This window comes from Pelodiscus sinensis, chromosome 1 (genome assembly GCF_049634645.1).
Source record: "Pelodiscus sinensis isolate JC-2024 chromosome 1, ASM4963464v1, whole genome shotgun sequence".
NCBI classification, from domain to species: domain Eukaryota; kingdom Metazoa; phylum Chordata; order Testudines; family Trionychidae; genus Pelodiscus; species Pelodiscus sinensis.
The window spans coordinates 26,412,637-26,432,784 of NC_134711.1; the positions used below are offsets into that span (position 1 = coordinate 26,412,637).

At 44.3% G+C, this 20,148-nt stretch overlaps 1 protein-coding gene across 4 annotated transcripts in view; it reads left to right on the top strand.

The window, feature by feature from the left end:
• The window catches only part of PRKAR2B (protein kinase cAMP-dependent type II regulatory subunit beta), a 151,103-nt gene that overhangs the window by 65,882 nt on the left and 65,073 nt on the right, over window positions 1-20,148 (top strand). For 2 of the 4 annotated variants that reach the window (XM_075927071.1, XM_014572168.3), the window contains one exon: window positions 14,073-14,182. The exons of the other annotated variants lie outside the window; for them this stretch is intronic. In XM_075927071.1, the coding sequence (XP_075783186.1) occupies window positions 14,116-14,182 (67 nt within the window). In that variant the 5' untranslated portion in view covers window positions 14,073-14,115. The remainder of the gene's footprint in view (window positions 1-14,072; window positions 14,183-20,148) is intronic. 4 annotated transcript variants of the gene reach the window in all.

Sequence of the window (20,148 nt, forward strand, 5' to 3'; positions counted from 1 at the left end):
CCGGAGTGGATGGCACCCAGAGCGACCGAGGCACCGTCTTCGGCTCTGGAACGGACAACACCGACCAAAGCACATGCAAAGACCCACCACCTTTGTAGTCCGTCCCCAGCTTCGCCTCCTCTTGCATTTTCACCGGCTCCCTCACCTTCTCCATCTCCGCGATTAAGTAAGGTATCACCATGGCTTTCCAGGAGATATACCTCTCCTTGATAAACTTCCATCTCCATTCCTGACGCCTCCTAGGGATACCCGTGGGTACTCTCATTCCTTCTCTGGCTCTCTATCTCCACCCTTGAGGTGATTGTACTCCCCCTCTCCATCCCTCCGGTCGAGGAGATCGTCTTCTTGACATGGTTATGTCGGACATTATCGGTATAGGCATTCTCCCTCACAATCATCCTGTTATTACCAGGATCGCTATGACTACCCCCACTATCATAGGGAATACTCACCGCATCACTGCCATTATCATTACTTGCCCAGATCTCCTCCATGATCTATGACGTGCTATTCCTCCTCCAGACACTCCCCACTTTCTGCCCCTCCGCTTCCTGATCAAGGCTCATCTCCACACCACTCTCCTCCTGCTGTTGAGGAGGAAGAGCCTCAGACTACAACAGAGACACAGCCTCCTGATGTGTCTAATACAGAACAATCCTCCTCTCCAGATGAAGTAGTCATCCCTGGAGATGTCTCCCCACCAGACAATTTGAAACAATTCCAGGATCTTTTTAAGAGAGTGGCAGTGTCTCAAGAAATCCAACTCACAGAAATTAAGGAGAAGCAACACCACCTCCTAAGAAAACCTACAAGCTACCCACACCACTAAATTGGCTATACCCCTGGCTGAGGCTATTTTGGAGGTGGCTAACAAGCTATGGCAGACTCCCACTTCTGCCCTCCCTACTAACAAACAGGTTGATAAAAAATACTTTGTGCCTCCAAAAGGGTCAGAATTTCTATTTTCTCACCCACAGCCCAATTCTCTGGTAGTTGACGCAGCACATCAGCAAGGGAAAGCGCCGCAGTATAAATCCAGCACAACAGACAGGGAGTCGAAAAGGCTCAATTTATTTGGGAGGAAAGTATACACCTCCTCAACTTTACTCCTCAGGATAGCCAACTACCTCGCGCACTTATCAAATCATATCTTTGATAACTATGCAAAGCTGTCAGCTCTGATGGAGTCCCTTCCAGAATCTAAAAGACCTCTTCTTAAGTCTGTGGTTCGGGAGGGCTATGCTGTCACTTGAGCCAGTCTTCAGATTGCCATGAATGTAGCAGACGTGGCAGCCTGCACCACCACCACGGCTGTAGTCATGCGGAGGGCCTCATTCCTTCAGTCTGCAGGAGTCCCAAAGGAACTGCAATCAAAAGTTGAAGATTTGCCATTTGAGAAAGACGCATTGTTCAGCGAAAAGACAGGCTTGGTCTTGCATTCTAGTAAGGACACTAGGATGACATTACGATCACTTGGAATGTACACCCCACCGTATAGGAGGAAGTGTTATACACCATTTCAGACATGCTATGAACGTTTATTTCCATTCCAGACAATACTGGCAACCTCAACAATGTCAGTTTGATCAGCCACGTCATAATCAATGCCACAGACCAATAAGATGGCAGAACCTAAACAACCTCACACAGACTCAACCTGGCAACAAGCAGCATGTTTGACGCGTTGGTTGAGAGCAAGCACACAGCCCCTCCAAGTCTCACCCACATCTTTCACCATCGTTTGAGGCCCTTCTACAACCAATGGGCCAACATCACCTCCGACAAGTGGGTTCTAGAGATAATCCGTTCCGGTTATGTCATCCATTCCATTCTCTTCTGCCCAAACCCCACCATCCCCATCCCTTTTCAAGGACCCCTCTCATGAAGGCCTTCTATGTGCCAAAATTACCCACCTCCTCCATATAGGGGGGATAGAAAATGGACCACCTCAATTCCAAGGGAGAGGATTCTACTCCTGTTACTTTCTGGTACAGAAAAAAACTGGCAGATGGAGACCAATATTAGACCTTCGACAAGTAAACAAATATCTCCAGAAACAATGCTTCAAGATGGTGACCTTAACCTCCATACTACCGGCTTTGGAGCAGGGTGACTGGTTTGCTGCTCTCGACCTAAAAGATGCTTATTTCCATGTGACAATTCATCCTGCTCAGAGAAAATTTCTGTGATTCATGATCGTCACAGACCACTTTCAGAATCGGAGTGCTGCCCTTTGGCCTTGCAAAAGCACCCAGTGTGTTCACGAAGACACTCGTGGTGGCCGCGCACCTTCAACGCAGTGGCATCGTGATATAGCCCTATCTGGACTACTGTCTGACAAAAGGATACTTGTTGGCAGAAACTTCAGAAATGGTGCGAATCATGATCGAAACTTTCCTTCTCCTAGGTCTCCTTGTCAACTCGGACAAATTCACTCTGATCCCTACATGGAACCTAGAGTTTATAGGCACTCACCTCGATTTCGTTATAGCAAGGGCATATCTACCCATTACCAGATTTTGAGCAATACAAGACCTATTAGACAAACTTCTGTACAAGTGCTCAGTACAAGTAATTACAGTACTCAAACTGATGGGTCATATGGCCTCCACGACATACGTCATCCCCCACGCCAGACTACACTTTCGGCTGCTACAGCACTGGTTGTTCACAATATATAATCCTATCAAGCACAACATACACAAGCAGGTGACCGTCCCGTCTGCAGTTAGGTCTTCTCTCCACTGGTGGACGGTAGACAACCATTTACTGTCAAGCACCCCGTTTCATCAACCGCCGCCTCGTTGTCACATTACCATAGATGCCTCCCTCATCAGCTGGGGCACTCATATGGGCAATCTTTCCGTCCAAGGCCGTTGGTCGCCACAGGAGTCTTTACTACATATAAATCTCCTGGAACTGAGGGCTGTTGCCAACACCTGCAGACATTTTCGCACACACCTCCGCAACTCCACAGTGGGTGTCTTCACAGACAACATAGAGACCATATATTATATAAATTGCCAGGGCGGTGTACGATCCCGATCACAGTGTACGGAAGCAACCCAACTATGGAATTGGTGCATTGCCAACGGCACTACCCTTATGACGTCCTATTTACCTGGCATCAACAACATGAGGGCGGATTCCCTCAGCAGGAACTTTGCAATAGACCATGAATGGGAGATAGAGTGGAGGACTTCTCAATCTATCTTTCGCTGCTGGGGCACTCCTCGAATAGACCTATTCACCACCGCCAACAACAGGAAATATCACCACTACTGTTTCAGAGTGGACCTAGGCCACCACTCTTTGGGGGATGCCTTTCTCCTCAGTTGGAGAGGTCCCTTCATGTACGCTTTTCCACCTGTCCCTCTTATCTTCAGAGTCCTACAGAAGATCAAACTTGACAGAGCCTCGGTAATTCTGATAGCGCCCGAGTGGGCACATCAACATTGATATCCTCTTGCAACTCGCACGATTCCCACCATATCACCTCCCACTAATCCAGAACCTCCTAACCCAGAAGCGAGGTTCTCCCCTGTACCGGCAGCTGCGCACACTTCATCTCTTAGCATGGTACCTAGTTGGCTAAACACCTCCGAGGCCCTATGCTCTGACCATGTCAAGGATGTTCTTATACATAGTAGGAGACAGAATACACGCTTTACTTACCTTGCCAAATGGCGACGATTTACTTCCTGGTGCTCCAAACGTCATATGGATCCTCAATTAGCCCCATTCTCCATCATTCTGGACTGTATGATGCACCTGCAACAGAGTGCACTAGCCTTAGCATCCCTAAGAGTTCATCTCGTGGCACTAACTCCATTTTGGCAACCAATAGAAGGGTTTTCACTATTTGCCCACCCCCTCACCAGGAGATTTCTCAAGGGCCTATTAAACCTAAACCCTCCTTTGCGTGCTCCCACCCCGTTGTGGAACCTGGACTTTGTACTTGCAACTTTAACAACACCACCCTTTAAGCCTCTCGCCTCCATACTTCTCCAGACCCTTACCATGAAGTTGGTCTTCCTCATTGCCATCACTTCAGCGCGCAGAGCGAGTGAGATTGTGTCATTAATGGCATCGCCTCCTTACACCGTTTTTAACAAGGGTAGTGTTATCCTAAGACACCATCCAGCCTTTACTCCTTTGCTCAGAATTTCACCTCAACAAGCCAATAGTGCTACCTGCTTTTTACCCAAAGCCTCATCCTTTACCGTGTGAGGAAACCCTCCACACACTAGATGTGCATAGGGCCGTAGCCTATTACTTGGAGCGTTCTAAACTATTTAGGAAAACTGATAGATTACTAGTCTCCCTCGCTGAACGCTCTAAGGGAGAGCCCTTATCATCTCAGAGACGCTCCAACATCATTGTTTCCTGCATAACCAAGTGCTACGCTATATGAAATGTGCCTCTCTCACAATGCCCTAGAGCCCACTCTACAAGGGCAGTAGCTACTTCCACTGCTTTCCTAAAAGGTGTTCCCCTTTCTGATATATGTAGGGCTGCCACCTGGTCATCCTATCACATGTTTGCCAAGCACTGTGCTATCCAGACAAGATGGCTTTTGGATACTTCTGTAGCATCTGCAGTGCTTTCTTCCTTACATACATAGGGACCTCCAAATCCCACCTCCTTTCCTCGGGTGGGTACTGCTACTCGGTCACCTATTGTGGAGCACCCACGGGGACACCACTCGAAGAAGAAAGTGAAGTTACTCACCTTGGTGCAGTAACTGTCGTTCTTCAAGATGTGTGTCCCCGTGGGTGCTCCACTACCCACCTGCCTCCCCGCTTCGGAGTCTGTTTTGTTCTCTTCCAGATTCTGGGGCGGGTCCGAGGAACTGGATAAGCCTAGAGTGCGCAGCGGGAGAGCGCAAATGCCGTGAGAGGCCCCCCCGCGCATGCACGGTCTGACCGACTACTGCTTTGAACATCTCCATCCTGCAGCACCAGGGCAAGCCCAGCATCTATTGTGGAGCACCCATGGGGACACACATCTCGAAGAACAACAGTTACTGCACCAAGGTGAGTAACTTCACTTTACAGTGCGGGAGGTCTAGGTTGGATATTAGGAAAAACTATTTCACTAGGAGGGTGGTGAAGCACTGGAATGGGTTACCTAGGGAGGTGGTAGAATCTCCATTCGTAAAGGTTTTTAAGTCCCAGTTTGACAAAGCCCTGTCTGGGTTGATTTAGTTGGGATTGGTCCTGCTTTGGGCAGGGGGCTGGATTTGATGACCTCCTGAGGTCTCTTCCAGCCCTATGATTCTATGATGTTATGATCGCTGGACCCACAGATCCATGAATGGGGCCTGACATATCCGAAAGTTGTGCAGCCATTGCTCATCCATCCCAATCCTATGTTATGATCCAATCCCACCAGTCAGTGCTTGTCTCTTGGGCCCAGAAGCAGTGCTCTGCCACCTGCAGCTATTCCACGAATGTCACCAAAAACCTTGAATTGTTTTATTCTGTCATCTAGGAGGCTATCCTCAAATAAATCCTTTTGGGTATGTCTACACTACAAAGTTAGTTCGAACTAACAGACGTTAGTTTGAACTAACTTTCACAGGCGCTACACTAGCACTACATTAGTTCGAATTTAATTCGAACTAACGGAGCGCTTAGTTCGAACTAGGTAATCCTCATTCCACGAGGATTAAGCCTAGTTCGAACTAGCTAGTTCGAATTAAGGGGTGTGTAGCCCCTTAATTCGAACTAGTGGGAGGCTAGCCCTCCCCAGCTTTCCCTGGTGGCCACTCTGGCCAACACCAGGGAAACTCTACTGCCCCCGTCCCGGCCCTGGACCCTGCACGTGGCACGGATCGAGCCACCCACCCGATGCCCCCCAGCCCTCCGCCTCTTCCCGGGACCAGGCTGGCAGCTCCCGGGAGCTTGCCCGGGACCGCAAGAGGCGGGCACCCGCCTGAGCTAGTGCGGACATCGTGGACCTCGTCCACGATCTCCGCACTAGGCACAGGAAAGTGGCCGGCTTGGGCAGGAGAGCTGCCAGCCTGGCCACCCAGGAGCAGGTGTGCAAGAGAATCAAGGGGGTCCACTGAGACCCCCGACCCTGAGCCCTGAGCTTACAATGGCCGTCCTGGGTCAGACCAAAGGTCCGTCTAGCCCAGTAGCCTGTCTGCCGACAGCGGCCAACCCTAGGGACTCTGGAGGGGATGGACCGAAGACAGTGACCAAGCCATTTGTCTCGTGCCATCCCTCTCCAGCCTTCCACAAATCTTGGGCAGGGACACCATTCCTACCCCCTGGCTAATAGCTCTCCATGGACCCAACCTCCATGACTTGATCTCACTTCCCTTTAAACTCTGTTCTAGTTCTAGCCTTCACAGCCTCCTGCAGCAAGGAGTTCCACAGGTTGACTCTTTGCTTTGTGAAGAACAACTTTCTGTTACTAGTTTGAAGCCTGCTACCCATTCCTTTCCTTTGGTGTCCTCTAGTCCTTCTTTATGGGAACTAATGAAGAACTTTTCTGTATGCACCCTCTCCACCCAACTCCTGCTTTTAGAGACCTCTATCCTGTCCCCCCTCCGTCTCCTCTTTTCTAAGCTGAAAAGTCCCAGTCTCTTTAGCCTCTCTTCATATGGGACCTGTTCCCAACCCCTGATCATTTTAGTTGCCCTCCCCTCTCCCAGCCTCTCTCTTCCCCTCTCCCACCTCCTTTTCCCAGTCTCCCCCAGTTTTGTTCAATAAAGACAGATTCCATTTTGGAAGACACGTTATCTTTATTTTGTACATCAAGAAGAGGGGCTAGGGAAGGGTAAGTGGAAGGAGGTGAGGGAGGAATGGGGCACGAGCCCCCAATGAGGAGGACTGGGCTGGCTCTGAGGGCTTCTGGGGGTGGAAGCTCTCCTGCAGCCCCCCAATTGCCCCCTCTCCCCAGATGGCAGCCTGCAGCAAGTGCAGCCGGGCTGATGGTGTGATGTGCCCAGTGTAGGCACTCAGGGCACTCCAAGCCAGGACTGCTTTGCAAGCGGGGCACTCCTGAGAATTGTCTGTCTGGGGTGGGGGTCGGGACCCTTTAAGCACAGCCCTCGGCTAGCCTGAGACAGCATCTCCACGCTCTAAGTCCTCCTCTGATGCCCTGCCGGCACTGCTTCCGGCCATCCTTAACCCCGGTTCAGGATCCACTTAATGTGGACATGCTAGTTCGAATTAGCAAAACGCTAATTCTAACTAGTTTTTTAGTCTGGATCCGTTAGTTCGAATTAGCTTAGTTCGAATTAACTAATTCGAACTAAATTAGTTCGAATTAACGTTGTAGTGTAGACATACCCTTTGTTACCCATTGTTGCAGTACTTCTTGGAGCTCTGTAACTGTAGGAGAATCTCATGTCCTATATTTGCAACGTTGATGTGAATAGAAACAGAACTGTGTGGCATCCTCCTTCCGTCAGAGATCGTGCGCATTGAAATGTGCCTCATGGGTATATGAAACCTTTTTAAAAGGTCTGAAAATGATCAGATATGGACAGTGTTATGGGAAGGATACAGTTACATGCTGGGAAATTATTTTCTAGCTTTTAAAGATCCTTGAGCAAGTCATATGTATCCCACAACACACTGCAGAAATTTCCCAAAAGGTATTGCTTCAGACAACAGCTCATGGAGCACTGCACTTTGCACTGACACAAGCACTCCTGGTGAGACAAGCAGCACCGATGCAAACACATACAGATGAATTCAAAGTAACTTGTGTTAACCAAGGTTTGTAATGTAGACATAGTCAGATTTAAGATTTGGGAGGAAATGTGGTTTAATAGGTAGAATCAGTATTTTTGGAATTTGTATCTTGTTCTTCTGATGAATCCTGTGATTGCCCAAAAAGCCATTTAAACTGCTGCAGGCCATAGTTCTGTTATAGCAGCCTGACATAGCAGAGTTGTGAGGGTTTTTGACCTCCCTGGCTACGTCTAGACTGGCATGATTTTCCAGAAATGCTTTTAATGGAAAAGTTTTCCATTAAAAGCATTGTCGGAACAGAGCGTCTATATTGGCACGGACGCTTTTCCGCAAAAGCACTTTTTGCGGAAAAGCATCCGTGCCACTCTAGATGCGCTTTTCCGCAAAAAAGCCCCGATCACCGTTTTCATGATCGGGGCTTTTTTGCGGAAAACAAAGCTGAGCTGTCTACACTGGCCCTTTTGCGCAAAAGTTTTGCGCAAAAGGACTTTTGCCTGAATGGGAACAGCATAGTATTTCCGCAAGAACACTGACAATCTTACATGAGATCGTCAGTGCTTTTGCGGAAATTCAAGCGGCCAGTGTAGACAGCTGGCAAGTTTTTCCAGAAAAGCGGCTGATTTTCTGGAAAAACTGGCCAGTCTAGACACAGCCCCTATGTATAGGGTTGCCAGATAGTTGAACCAAAAATACTGAACACTTCCCCTCCACCAAAAAAAAACACTGGGGGGGGGGAGGGTTGAGGAAAAAAAAAGGGGGGGGGAGACCAAAGTTGTTGAGGGAAAAAAAAAGGACTCCGAGACTTATTAAGCAATAAATCAATCAATAAATAATAAAACAGAATTAAAACAGCATGGCCCCTTTCAGAGTGAGTGCAGAGTTAGAATAGGGATAGGAAAAGGGGAGCGATTGAGCAATAAGACCCAGGGAAGGCTTTTTGCCTGCGGCCATTCTGTGTTCTTGTTCAAGCCAGAACTTAGCTTCCCTGCGGAACCAGGTAAGCATGGAGTCGAGGGGCGGGAGACTGGGGATGTCGGGGCCTGGGGGGAGAGGCCGGGGGCTGGGCCTGGACTCAGGCCCAGGCCCAGGCGCTAGGGTTGCCAGGTGTCCAGTATTTTCGCCTCCTGGCCAGGAAAAAAAAAAGGCAGAAAATACTAGACATTTTAGGTGTCCAGTATTTTCTGAATTTTTTACCGGACGGGGGCAAAAATACCAGATTGTCCGGGTCAATACCGGACACCTGGCAACCCTACCTGTGTAGCTTCTGCATGGTAGAACTTCTGGCACTGGCACCTGCTAAAGGAATTTTATAAACCAGTCTTTGGAGTCCATAAAACCTCTTTTGCCTTGCATCCCAGGAATAAAGAACCATTTTTAAGCTTCAGAACACCTGAGTCTGAGCTTCTTTCTGCTGCTTCTTCATAATGGTGGTAAAAGTATTTCTCTCTCTTGTAAAGCCTTTGGGGGAGGCAGTTTTTAAATCAGAAATGTGTGGTGTTTGTTTGTTCTATTTTAAAATTAAATTATCCAAAACTGTAGTAGAAAAAGCACTTATAGTTTATAAAAGATCAATATAATAGGAAATCTGGGACAGATCCTTGACAATTGCAGATGCAGAATTTTTGAGGGGAAAGGGGTATTAGACCAGATCATTTTACCATCACGCCAAAAGCTAATGGTAATAAATATACTGTTTTGGGGTAAAATGTTTCTTCAAAAAGCAGCAAGTCTCAAAGAACTGTCTTCTAGTGGCAATACAGCCCTGGCTTAGCAGCTGCATGAGATTGCATTATTCCAGGGAGTATTGAAAGGCATGTTGCTGGAAAGGCCAGAGCCATAACTACATATTCCCAGACAGAGTCTGTGATTCTAGTTCAATTTTAGGGTAGCTTTGCACTTAGGGAATGTTTACACTGTAATCCTATTTTGGGATACCAGAGGTATCCTGAAATAGCTACCTTGCCTCTTTTGAACACGTCCGCTATCATGAAATATAGCAGACACGCTATTTCAGCATCCCTATAAACCTCACAAAGAGATCTCGCAAAACTGAGTGACTAGGCAACACAAAAGTAGATGGAATTGAGTGTTGAGAAATGCAAGGTAATGCACATGGAAAAATAGAATCCTAATTATCCATACAAAAATGATGTTACCACTCTAGAGAGAGATCTTGCAATCATTGTGGTTAGTTCCCTGAAAACATCTGTTCAGTATGCAGTGGCAGTTTAAAAACTAATGGAAGTCATTAGGAAAAGAATAGATAAGACAGAAAATATCCTGTTGTCTCTATATAAAGTCATTGTATGCCCACATCTTGAACACTGTATGCAGCTCTGGTCACCCCATCTTAAAAAAAGATATATTGAATTTGGAAAAGGGACAGAAAGGGCAACAGAAATTATTAGGGTAAGGAACAGCTTCCATTTGAGGAATGATTAACAAGGCTGAGACTTTTCGGCTTGGAAAAAAATGACTAATGGATGAGGGGATATGTTAAAGGTCTAGAAAATCACAAATGGTCTGGAAAAATAGAATAAGGAAATGCAATTTACTCCTTTATTAACATAACACAATAATTAAATTAAATTTATAGACAGCAGATTTAAAACAACTTTCTTTCTTCACAATCAACCTGTGGAACTTTTTGCCAGGAGATGGTGGAAAGGCCCAGACTGTAACAGGGTTCCACTAAGAACAAAATAAGTTCAAGGAGGATAGTTCCATCAATGGCTACTAACCAGAATGGGCAAGAATAGTGTCCCTAGCTTCTGTTTGCTAGAAGCTGGGAATAGGTGACAGGGGATGGATCATTTGATGAATGCCTCTTCAGTTGATGCCTTCTGAAGCACCCAGCATTGGCCACTTTTGGAATACAGGATATTGGGCTAGATAGACCACTGGTCTGACACGTATGGCCATTCTGATCTTATATAGGGTACGTCTAGACTACATGCCTCTGGCGACAGAGGCATGTAGATTAGACTACCCGGCATAGGAAAATGAAGTGGCGATTTAAATAATCGCCGCTTCATTTAAATTTAAATGGCTGCCGCGCTGAGCCGATCAGCTGTTTGTTGGCTCAGCGAGGTAGTCTGAACGCTCCACGGTCAACATCAAAGGCATTTGTCGACCTCCCAGGTATGCCTCATAGATTCTTCATAGATTTTTACTGTGGCCTATGGTTTGTATCATGAACATACAGTGGTTATTTCCTATTTTGCATCTGTGAAATCACTGTTTTGTACAAAATAAGAAATACTACATATGCTTTTGGCATCTTGTATTGTTCAGGTTTGCTGTGAGCATGATTTTATGTTTTTATCTGTTGATCTTTTTCCCAAATGTTCATTTTGGTTTGATTTGAAATGCAGCAAGCAAATCAATTAGAATAAAAAAAAACCCCTAAAGTTAATTGGCTTCTTGTGTGGTTTTTATTTGTTATTCTATCAGGAATAGAACAGATGCGTATTTTGATTATTTTGTTGTATATTGATCCAATTAAACAAAATTCTAGGAATTACAATTAAGTGCATTGATTTTCTTTCTTGAAAAGCGTGGTCAGTTTCATGCTTTTTTAGTGGGAGCCATTGAGTTTCATAATCTGTTCATTTCATTGTAGCGTTCTTGGGGTCATAACTAAGCCCTACACTAGGGAATTATTTTGAAATAACTCCTCTTATTTTGAAATAACAAGTGGAGTGTCCACAATACCGAGCCCATTATTTCAAAATAAGGGGCTGGTTATTCAAAATAATTATTTCTTCTTTCCATGAGGAATAATGCTTATTTCAAAATAGCAATAGTGTGGATGCTCCACTGCTGCTATTTTGAAATAACTGCTCCCCGGAGTCCAAGTATTTACTCCCCAGTGCTTCCTGGGGCTCTAAGTCAAGATAGTGCATCCATATTAAGGGAGCCTGCCTTGAACTAATTTCGAGGCTTCCCTGTAGTGTGGACACACTTTCAATTTTGTAAAATTGGGATTTATTAAGTCAAATTTAGTTATTTCAAAATAATTTCCTAGGGTAGACATGTTTAAGATAGCAAAACATGCTAATAATTTTGTGGAAAATAACTTTTGGAGTGAGATTTTCTCTGCTTCATCTATGTTCTCAATGGATTAATTTTTGAAAGTTGGAGTAAAAGTCCATGAATCACAGTCAAGGGCTGAAGTAAAATCAGTATTTCCATTTTTTTGAATTGTCATGTTTCTCAGACAATTAAATCAATTATTAGGAGTTTAGAACTGGTGTCATATGAAGAGAGATTAAAAAGACTGGGACTTTTCAGCTTGGAAAAGAGGAGACTAAGTGGAGATTTGATAGAGGTCTATAAAATCATGATAGGTATGGAGAAAGTGAATAAGGAAAAGTTATTTACTTGTTCCCATAAGATATGAACTAGCGGTCACCAACTGAAATTAATTGGTAGCAGGTTTAAAACAAGCAAAAGGAAGTTTTTCTTCATGCAGCGCATAGTCAGACTGTGGAACTCCTTGCAAGAGGATGTTGTGAAGACCAGGACTTTTAACAGCATTCAAAAAAGAACTAGATACATTAATAGAGATTAGGTCCATCAATTCTTATTAGCCAGGATTTCTAGAAATGGTGTCTTTAGCCTCTGTTTGTCAGAGGCTGGAAATGGATGACAGGAACATAAGAACAGCCATACTGGGTCAGACCAAAGATCTGTCTAGCCCAATATCCTGTCTTCCAACAGTGGTCAATGCACCAGAGGGAGTGAACAGAAACAGGTAATCATCAAGTGATCCCTCTCCTGTCATCACTTGAGGGGGATCACTTTATGATTACCTGTACTGTTCATTCCTTATGGGGCATCTAGCATTGGCCACTGCTGGAAGACAGGCTACTGGGCTAGATGGACCTTTGGTTTGACCCTGTATGGCCATTCTTATGTTCTTAAGTTATGTTCAAAATGGTTGTCTTTTGAAACTTGGCATATGAAGTGTTCCCTTCCCCCCATTAAGGAGTATGGCCACAATTAAGTAGAAGAAACTGGTTATGTATCATGAATAACTGAAAATCAGTTACCATGAATTCCTGGTTTAAACTTTATGTAAGTCTCACTTAAGGCCTATTTCTGAAAAGTGTTAAGTATCTCCCGTTGACTTCTATGAGAGGTATTAATAGTGGCATAAATACAGGTTCATGATTGTAAACAGGACAAGAAGCAATGGGGGGGAAATCATTTCTTGACAATCTGAAAATGGCATTTTTTAAAAATGTAGGTAAACTGAAATGGTTGAGAACCATTTCATTTTGGGTTGAACAAAATGTTTAATTTTGACCTGAAACAAAATGTTTTATTTAGATTTCAAGTGTTTTTTAATTTTTAAATAAAATTGAAGAATTTCCAAACATTAAATAGTTTCTGAATAAAAAATTACAACATTTTGTTTAGAAAATGTTAAAATTAAACATTTCAACTCTTTTGGGATGACTTTTCCTTTTTCCCCCAACAAGAATAACTAGGAAAAACTGGCAAGAATTTGCTAAATATTTGTGTCTCCAACTCTTCATTTTTAACCTAAATTTTTTTGATGAAATTTTTTGCCCAGTTTTTGTAATGTTTTGTAATGTACTAGAAATAAAATAATTTGGGTACAGTGCTGAGAGCTGCTTCTTTATATTGCCTGGACATTTTGCCTTAACCCTAAGTTCACATCCAAGGAAGGATGAACGTTCTATTTTCAGGTTAAGTCCTTGATTCCTTTCCTTTCTAGTGATAGCCTTTCCTACAGAAAACAGTGAGGAAATGATCACTGTCCCATCTCCGCTTCCCTTGATGTAGGCATTGGGAAAATCCTTGGAGAGTACTGGCTGAGCTAGTTCATTCTAAATTACTATGAAATCTTAAGAGAGTCTTTTGAAGGTTTCAAGAAGTGTGTGTGTGTGTGTGTGTGTGTGTGTGAATGTGAGCATGCATGTGCATCCAGATACCCAGAACTATTAAAAACAAAATTTCATTTTACCTTTTTTTGTTACTGTTAGTTTAGTTCCTTAAGGAATCATATTTTATTCATGTGTACATTTATCTGTTGCATGCTTATAAAAATATATGTGTGTGGAGATAAACTGAGCCATATACCAAACAATATGGCAACACAATCATTCTGTTTCACACTCACCACTGGTCCTCTGCCATTTAAAGACCCACATTAAACAGAAGTATTTTGCACCATATCTAGAAATTTGTTCTGTATTATGGTGGATTGAAGACCCAGAGTAGTTGGGCAGTGCCCAAGTGAGGGAGTGGAGACCCTGAGTCACATGCTCCCTCTTCTCTTGGATCTTTAAGCACCATGTTATGCATTTTCTTTTTATTATATTCTTACAGATATAAGGAATGGCTGGGGACTTCGGGGGACAGATGCACCACTATGAGGGAGCAGAGGCTCTATATATGGTGTATCCACCATTCTCTGGATCCCACAGGCTACCCATACTGTATGTACGGTGCTTTTATGTAGTGTTTTTAATTCTATTCTAATATGATCCTAGAGCTAATGTACTTGGGTTCATCTTTATAGGTGTATAACATTAATAATATGAATTATTTTCATGAGGCTGTAGAGGAATTTTGAGGGCCCCTTGCAGTGCCTGTTTAAGTCAATGGGATTCTTTCCACTGTTATCAAATTTTTAGTCCTGAGAAAGTAAAGAAGTTTTGTGTTTTTGGAGGAGCTTTTTTGTATAAGCCTACTCACTCCTTTTGTAATTCATTTAGGGAGCTCAATATAATATCTCATTGCATTTATGTATGTATGATATGTACGTATTAGAGTACTGAAGGAAATTAAAATCTAATATACAACGAGATTATACCAATTAAAACTATTGCAAATGTTGGGAGAGGGTAGTGATGGGATCAGTGAAAAGATCCATTCTCTGGGAAGTCTATTCACTAGGTTGGCAGATACTTTTAAAAAAATTATGAAATCCAGCAGGATAATGTAAAATAAAATAACTTTTACATTTTATCTTTCCTCTCATCTCTGATAAAGGAGCTAAGATTACAATTTCTATCACAGACAGCATTTGGCAGAACAATTGATTTTGCTTTAATTGGAATAATATGTAACGTTATTTAAGTTTTTTTAAACTTGAAAGGGAAGATTTAGTAGTCTGAGTACTGGATGGAATTAGCAAGTTCTTCTTAATAGTGTCCATAAGCATGCTCCACTATAAGTATATTTGCATCTCTACACATCAGCTCAAAGTTTTTAGGTAGCAGTACCCATTTGGCTTGCCCATATGCACTCCTGTCTCATGCTCTTTCTCAGTGCAATTTAGTACTGTTCGGGTCAAGTGCCCTCAGATCTTTCTCAGCCGCATTGAGCATGAGATGAAACCTTAGTACAGTACAATTTCAGAGTTCCTCATCTATATCTTACTTTTGTTCTTAGTTAACAGTGTAGTTCATAGAGTTACTGTTAATACGTGTTAATTAATATTCCCCTTAATTTTTTCTTTATTTCATTATTAAAATAGCTAACTCCCTGTTTTTAGTTAGTTCTTCTTTGTCTTGTCTCTGTTGGAAAATAAACCTTGGAAAGGGTATTCCCAGCTCCCATAGGTTTAAATATTGGTTCTTCCTCCAGTGATGTCCCTGTGAGTGCTCCATTGTAGGTGTTGGGTCACCCTGACCGCACAGATTGGAGTTTTCCATGACAGTAGTTGGTTGGACTGTGTATGCTGTTAGCACCTTGTACTTCACGTGTGCAGCCTAACCCCCTTTTCAGTTCCTCTGTTGCTGCCCTTGGCTGCAGATGGAACTCGTGTGTCTCCTCAGAGATTTTACCTCAGACTCTTCAGTTAGTTAGTTGGTAACACTGTTTGTTTCAGGCTTAGTAGTGTTGATTTAGTATAGTTGGTAAATTGGTTGCAGTTTGAAAAACAAACAAACATACAAAAAACCCCGGAGCCGCAGGGCCCAAGAGGCTTCCGTTACCAGTTGTCATGTTGTCTAGGGGCTCACAATTATGAATGCCTAACTCATGGTAGACTGTCAGAAAACAAGCAGATACCCCAAACTGGTTGTATGCTCTATAATTATATTTCACCAAGCCAGTAACAAATGTGAACTCCTGGATCACTGTACCAGTCTTACCATGAAGTCTCAGAAAGTCCCCTTAGAGACCCACACTAGCTACATGGGGCTATTTGGCCAGTTGAAAGTGGCTAGTATCAGAGGGGTAGCCGTGTTAGTCTGAATCTGCAAAAGTGACGAGGAGTCCTGTGGCACCTTATAGACTAACTGAAGTGTAGGAGCATAAGCTTTCATGGGCAAAGACCCACTAAATGGAACTTAGTGATAAAATGTCACTCGACTCTAAAATCACACCCCATCAGATTTCTCCCATTCTCAAGAGACTGGTCACTTACCTCAGATCAGTTGATATTCTAGATCTCACACCAAAAAACAATGCTAGCAGCCAATTCTATATTAAACTAACTATAGGTTTATTAGGTAAGAAGAAAAGAATGAGAAATATTGAAAGGTTAAAACAGGTAAAATATCAGTACAGATGAGTCAGTCTGTAATTCCAAATGGCAGCAGAGATTTAATAATCTGCCAGTTTCTTAGAAATCTCCCACGTCTACCCAGAATAACTCTGGGGCTCTTTATTCTGTCCTATTAGAATCCAAGCAGTCCAGAGATAAAGGCTCTTTCTTTGAGTCCATATTTATCATATCTTCACAGAAATCAAACTGACAGTGTCTCTGCCCACATGGGTTTTTCCTTTGATGACAGTGAGTGAGGAATGCATTTAGAGTTCTTTATCTCATAATGAGTACTTGCTTTTAAATTAGTATTTTCTGTTTAAGTCCTTCCTTTGCATGTCACAAGATTTATTTGATGTATTATTTAGTTATAGTGTATACACTATAAATGTTTACTATTACATTATAACAGGAACAAATAAGTAAAAACAATAAAAGTAACATTTAATTGGCTTTCATTAAGTTTAAACCTCTCAATACATACTTACATATTTACACTTTCATCTGTATTGATACACAAATAGATTGGATTGTGGCTTTGGATTCCTCTGGTGTACCAATGTCACACTGGTACCTCCAGTCAAGCTAAAGATTGTGGGCTACGTCTACACTGGCCCCTTTTCCGGAAGGGGCATGTAAATTTCACCTATCGTAGTAGGGAAATCCGCGGGGGATTTAAATATCCCCCGCGGCATTTAAATAAAAATGTCCGCCGCTTTTTTCCGGCTTTTAAAAAAGCCGGAAAAGAGCGTCTACACTGGCCCCGATCCTCCGGAAAAAGCGCCCTTTTCTGGAGGCTCTTATTCCTACTTTGAAGTCCATATTCCTACTTTGAAGTAGGAATAAGAGCCTCCGGAAAAGGGCGCTTTTTCCGGAGGATCGGGGCCAGTGTAGACGCTCTTTTCCGGCTTTTTTAAAAGCCGGAAAAAAGCGGCGGACATTTTTATTTAAATGCCGTGGGGGATATTTAAATCCCCCGCGGATTTCCCTACTACGATAGGTGAAATTTACATGCCCCTTCCGGAAAAGGGGCCAGTGTAGACGTAGCCCCTAAGTTGCAGGCTCGGGATGATCGCTACCTTAGGGGCAAAGGAGCGATAGAGAGTAATCTAGCTCCTCTAAAGCAGGGGTCGGTCGGCAACCTTTCCAAACCAAAAAGCCAAACTACATCAGAATTCAGAACAAGTGGTCACCAAAGAGCCATATAAGAATGACCATTTGCATGACTGAAAAAATACAATGTAATATTATTGATAATTGCCATGATGATTAATAATATCATACATTTAACATGATACATGTTTTGTCATGAAATGCCATTCCAAATTCAATTTTTTGTTTGAGGACAGTTTCTCACTACAAATGAGACAGTGTGGAGATCCATACCTGTTCACAAATGCATACACTTCTTTTGAAAATTTTGGTAACCATCATCTCTGCTCTTTCTCTTTGCCATTTTTCCTGTTAGGGGTCACAGAATAGTACACCATGGTGAAAAATTTCTCAGCCAATCAAATAAAAATTGAATATGCACGATCCTCAATGAGTGCAGAGAATGGAAGGTTGTTAAAATGAACCATTTTAAAGGCAGGGATGAAAGTAACTTAAATTTCTTACTGGGACTATCCTATCCCAACTCACCCCCCTTTCAGCCTTATAGTGGGAGGAGGAAGAAATATATGATATAACAATGCCTGTATGAAATTTATGGGGGGGTGGAAGGTTTTAGGGCAAAAGGTTGAAGTGCAGTGAGTGCGGGTCCACAAACTTAGGTAACTGAGAACTTTATCTTCCAAAGTTTGGACTTCAGGCACCTGCAAAGTTAGATGGGAAATTAGGATTTTGAAGGTACGTAGTAACCTAATCTTTCTTAAGTTTTTCTGGTTGGCATTTTATCAACAGAGAGTTATTAGGTGTGGAAAAGTTGGTTTCTGATTATGTACTTAACAGTGGACTCCTAACTGCCTTGCAATACATTTTTACTCAAGACAGGCCCATATGAAGGAATTTCTGTGGAGGGCAGTGCTCCCTCTGTTTTCCATCCATGAGCAGAGTGAGTTTTGTCTTGATCATCAGAATTGAGGTCATGTGCGCTTGTTCGGCTGTAAGCCACCATGGCACCCAAGTTATAAACCTCTCCCTTTCCCCCTCTGCTGCCATGTCTCCCACCCTTCCCTCGGCCCATCTGCTCTGCTGGTGCCTGCTGCTAACCCCCACTTCTCACCCTCCTTTACTTTCCTGACTCCTGCCCTTCTCACTCCCCTCAGCTCTCCTGGTACCTGCCCCCTCCCCATCCCTTATGACCCCTGTACCTGCCTTTCCCCCGTCTGTGCCCACCCCTTCCCATCCCCTCTAACACCTCTCTCTATTCACCTACCCTGCCTCTCTCCTCTGCCCTCTGGTTCCTGTCCCTCCCTTTCACTCCCTGTGTCTGCCCTTCTGCTTCACCCCTACAACCCTCCTTGCACATTCACCTTCCGTTACCCGCTGCATCTTCCTGGTGCTTCTCCCTTCCCTCACTGATCCTGCCTTCCCAACACCTGCCCCAATTGCCCTCTTCCTCTCAGAAGCCCACTCCCTTCCCACTCTCTCCCCCAGTTCTCCTCATGCTCCACTGCATTCTCAGACATGATTTGTTCCATCCTCTGCTTTCCTCATGCCTACCCCTTCTTTCAAGCCCTCTTCTCTTGACACACACCTGCAGTGGCTCAGGGGACTGGGGTGTACCCCAATCATCATTCCCTATGTCTCCCACTGTTGCCCCCCACACCGCAGGTCCTGCTGCTGCTCCCCCTTGCTGTGGGTCCCACGAACACCCCCTTTGCTGTGGGTCTCATCACCACCACCCCTTATCACAGTTCCCGCTGTCAGCCTTGCTTGCCACAGGTCCTGTTGTCGGCCTCCCCTCACCGTGGGTCCGGCTGCTAGGATCCCCCTCACCATGGGTCCCGTTGCCAGCCCCCTTCCTTACCGTGGGTCCCACCACTGGTGCTCCACCCCTTGCTGCAGATACTGCTGCTGGCCTCCCCTTGCCACTAGACCCCCTTCATCGCAGGTCCTGCCGCCAGCCCAGAACAGCTGTTTTTAAAAACACCGGCAGCCGCCCACCACCTGGTAGCTGCTGGAGCTGAACAGCCATGGTGTGGTGGCTCAGGGGGCTGGGTGTATCCTAGTCCCAGACACCCACCCCAAGGGCTTCTACCCTGGCCCATCCACCCGCCATGCAGTCCTGGTCCTCCTACTCTTCCCCCACAAGCCGAGCAGCTGCTTACCTTCAAGGTGTAAGGAAGGTGAGTGCTGCTGTTGAGGAGGTGGGTGGGAATACAATTCTTTGTGCCCCACCCTCCAGGCATGCAACCAGTCAAAGAGCCATATTTAGCTCTCTTGAGAGCCATAGGTTGCTGATCCCTGCTCTAAAGTGATATTGATTTGATTGGAATCACTTAAGGACTTGATTGTAAATACTCAGCCCTTCAGAAGACCAGAATGACATCTACTGGCACCAGAGTGCAGAAGACTCCTTGTACCATTGAATCTCTTTTCTTTAGCTGCTCACACTGAGTACTCGCCTCTACTCTGGTACCACAGGAATTTTGTTTCTCTAAAGATTTACTAGTCTGAGACTTGTCTCCACTCGGCACTGACACGGTCTTTTTACTGGCCATATCTTGGTTCCCTCCCTTACATGTGGTACCAAGGGAATCTTCTCCAGTGTTCATGACTGCTCCACCTTTGTCAGTCAACAGTGAAGAAGATTATAATGATGTATATGCAGTTTCTGTGGACAACTATTACAACATCAAGGAGACAGCCACATGGAAATGGCTACTACCCCATTTTACTGCTAGTTGGTGTGGACACTCATGCCCTTTGTAACACTTCAATGGCCCTGCTGTGACCCATGGGTGG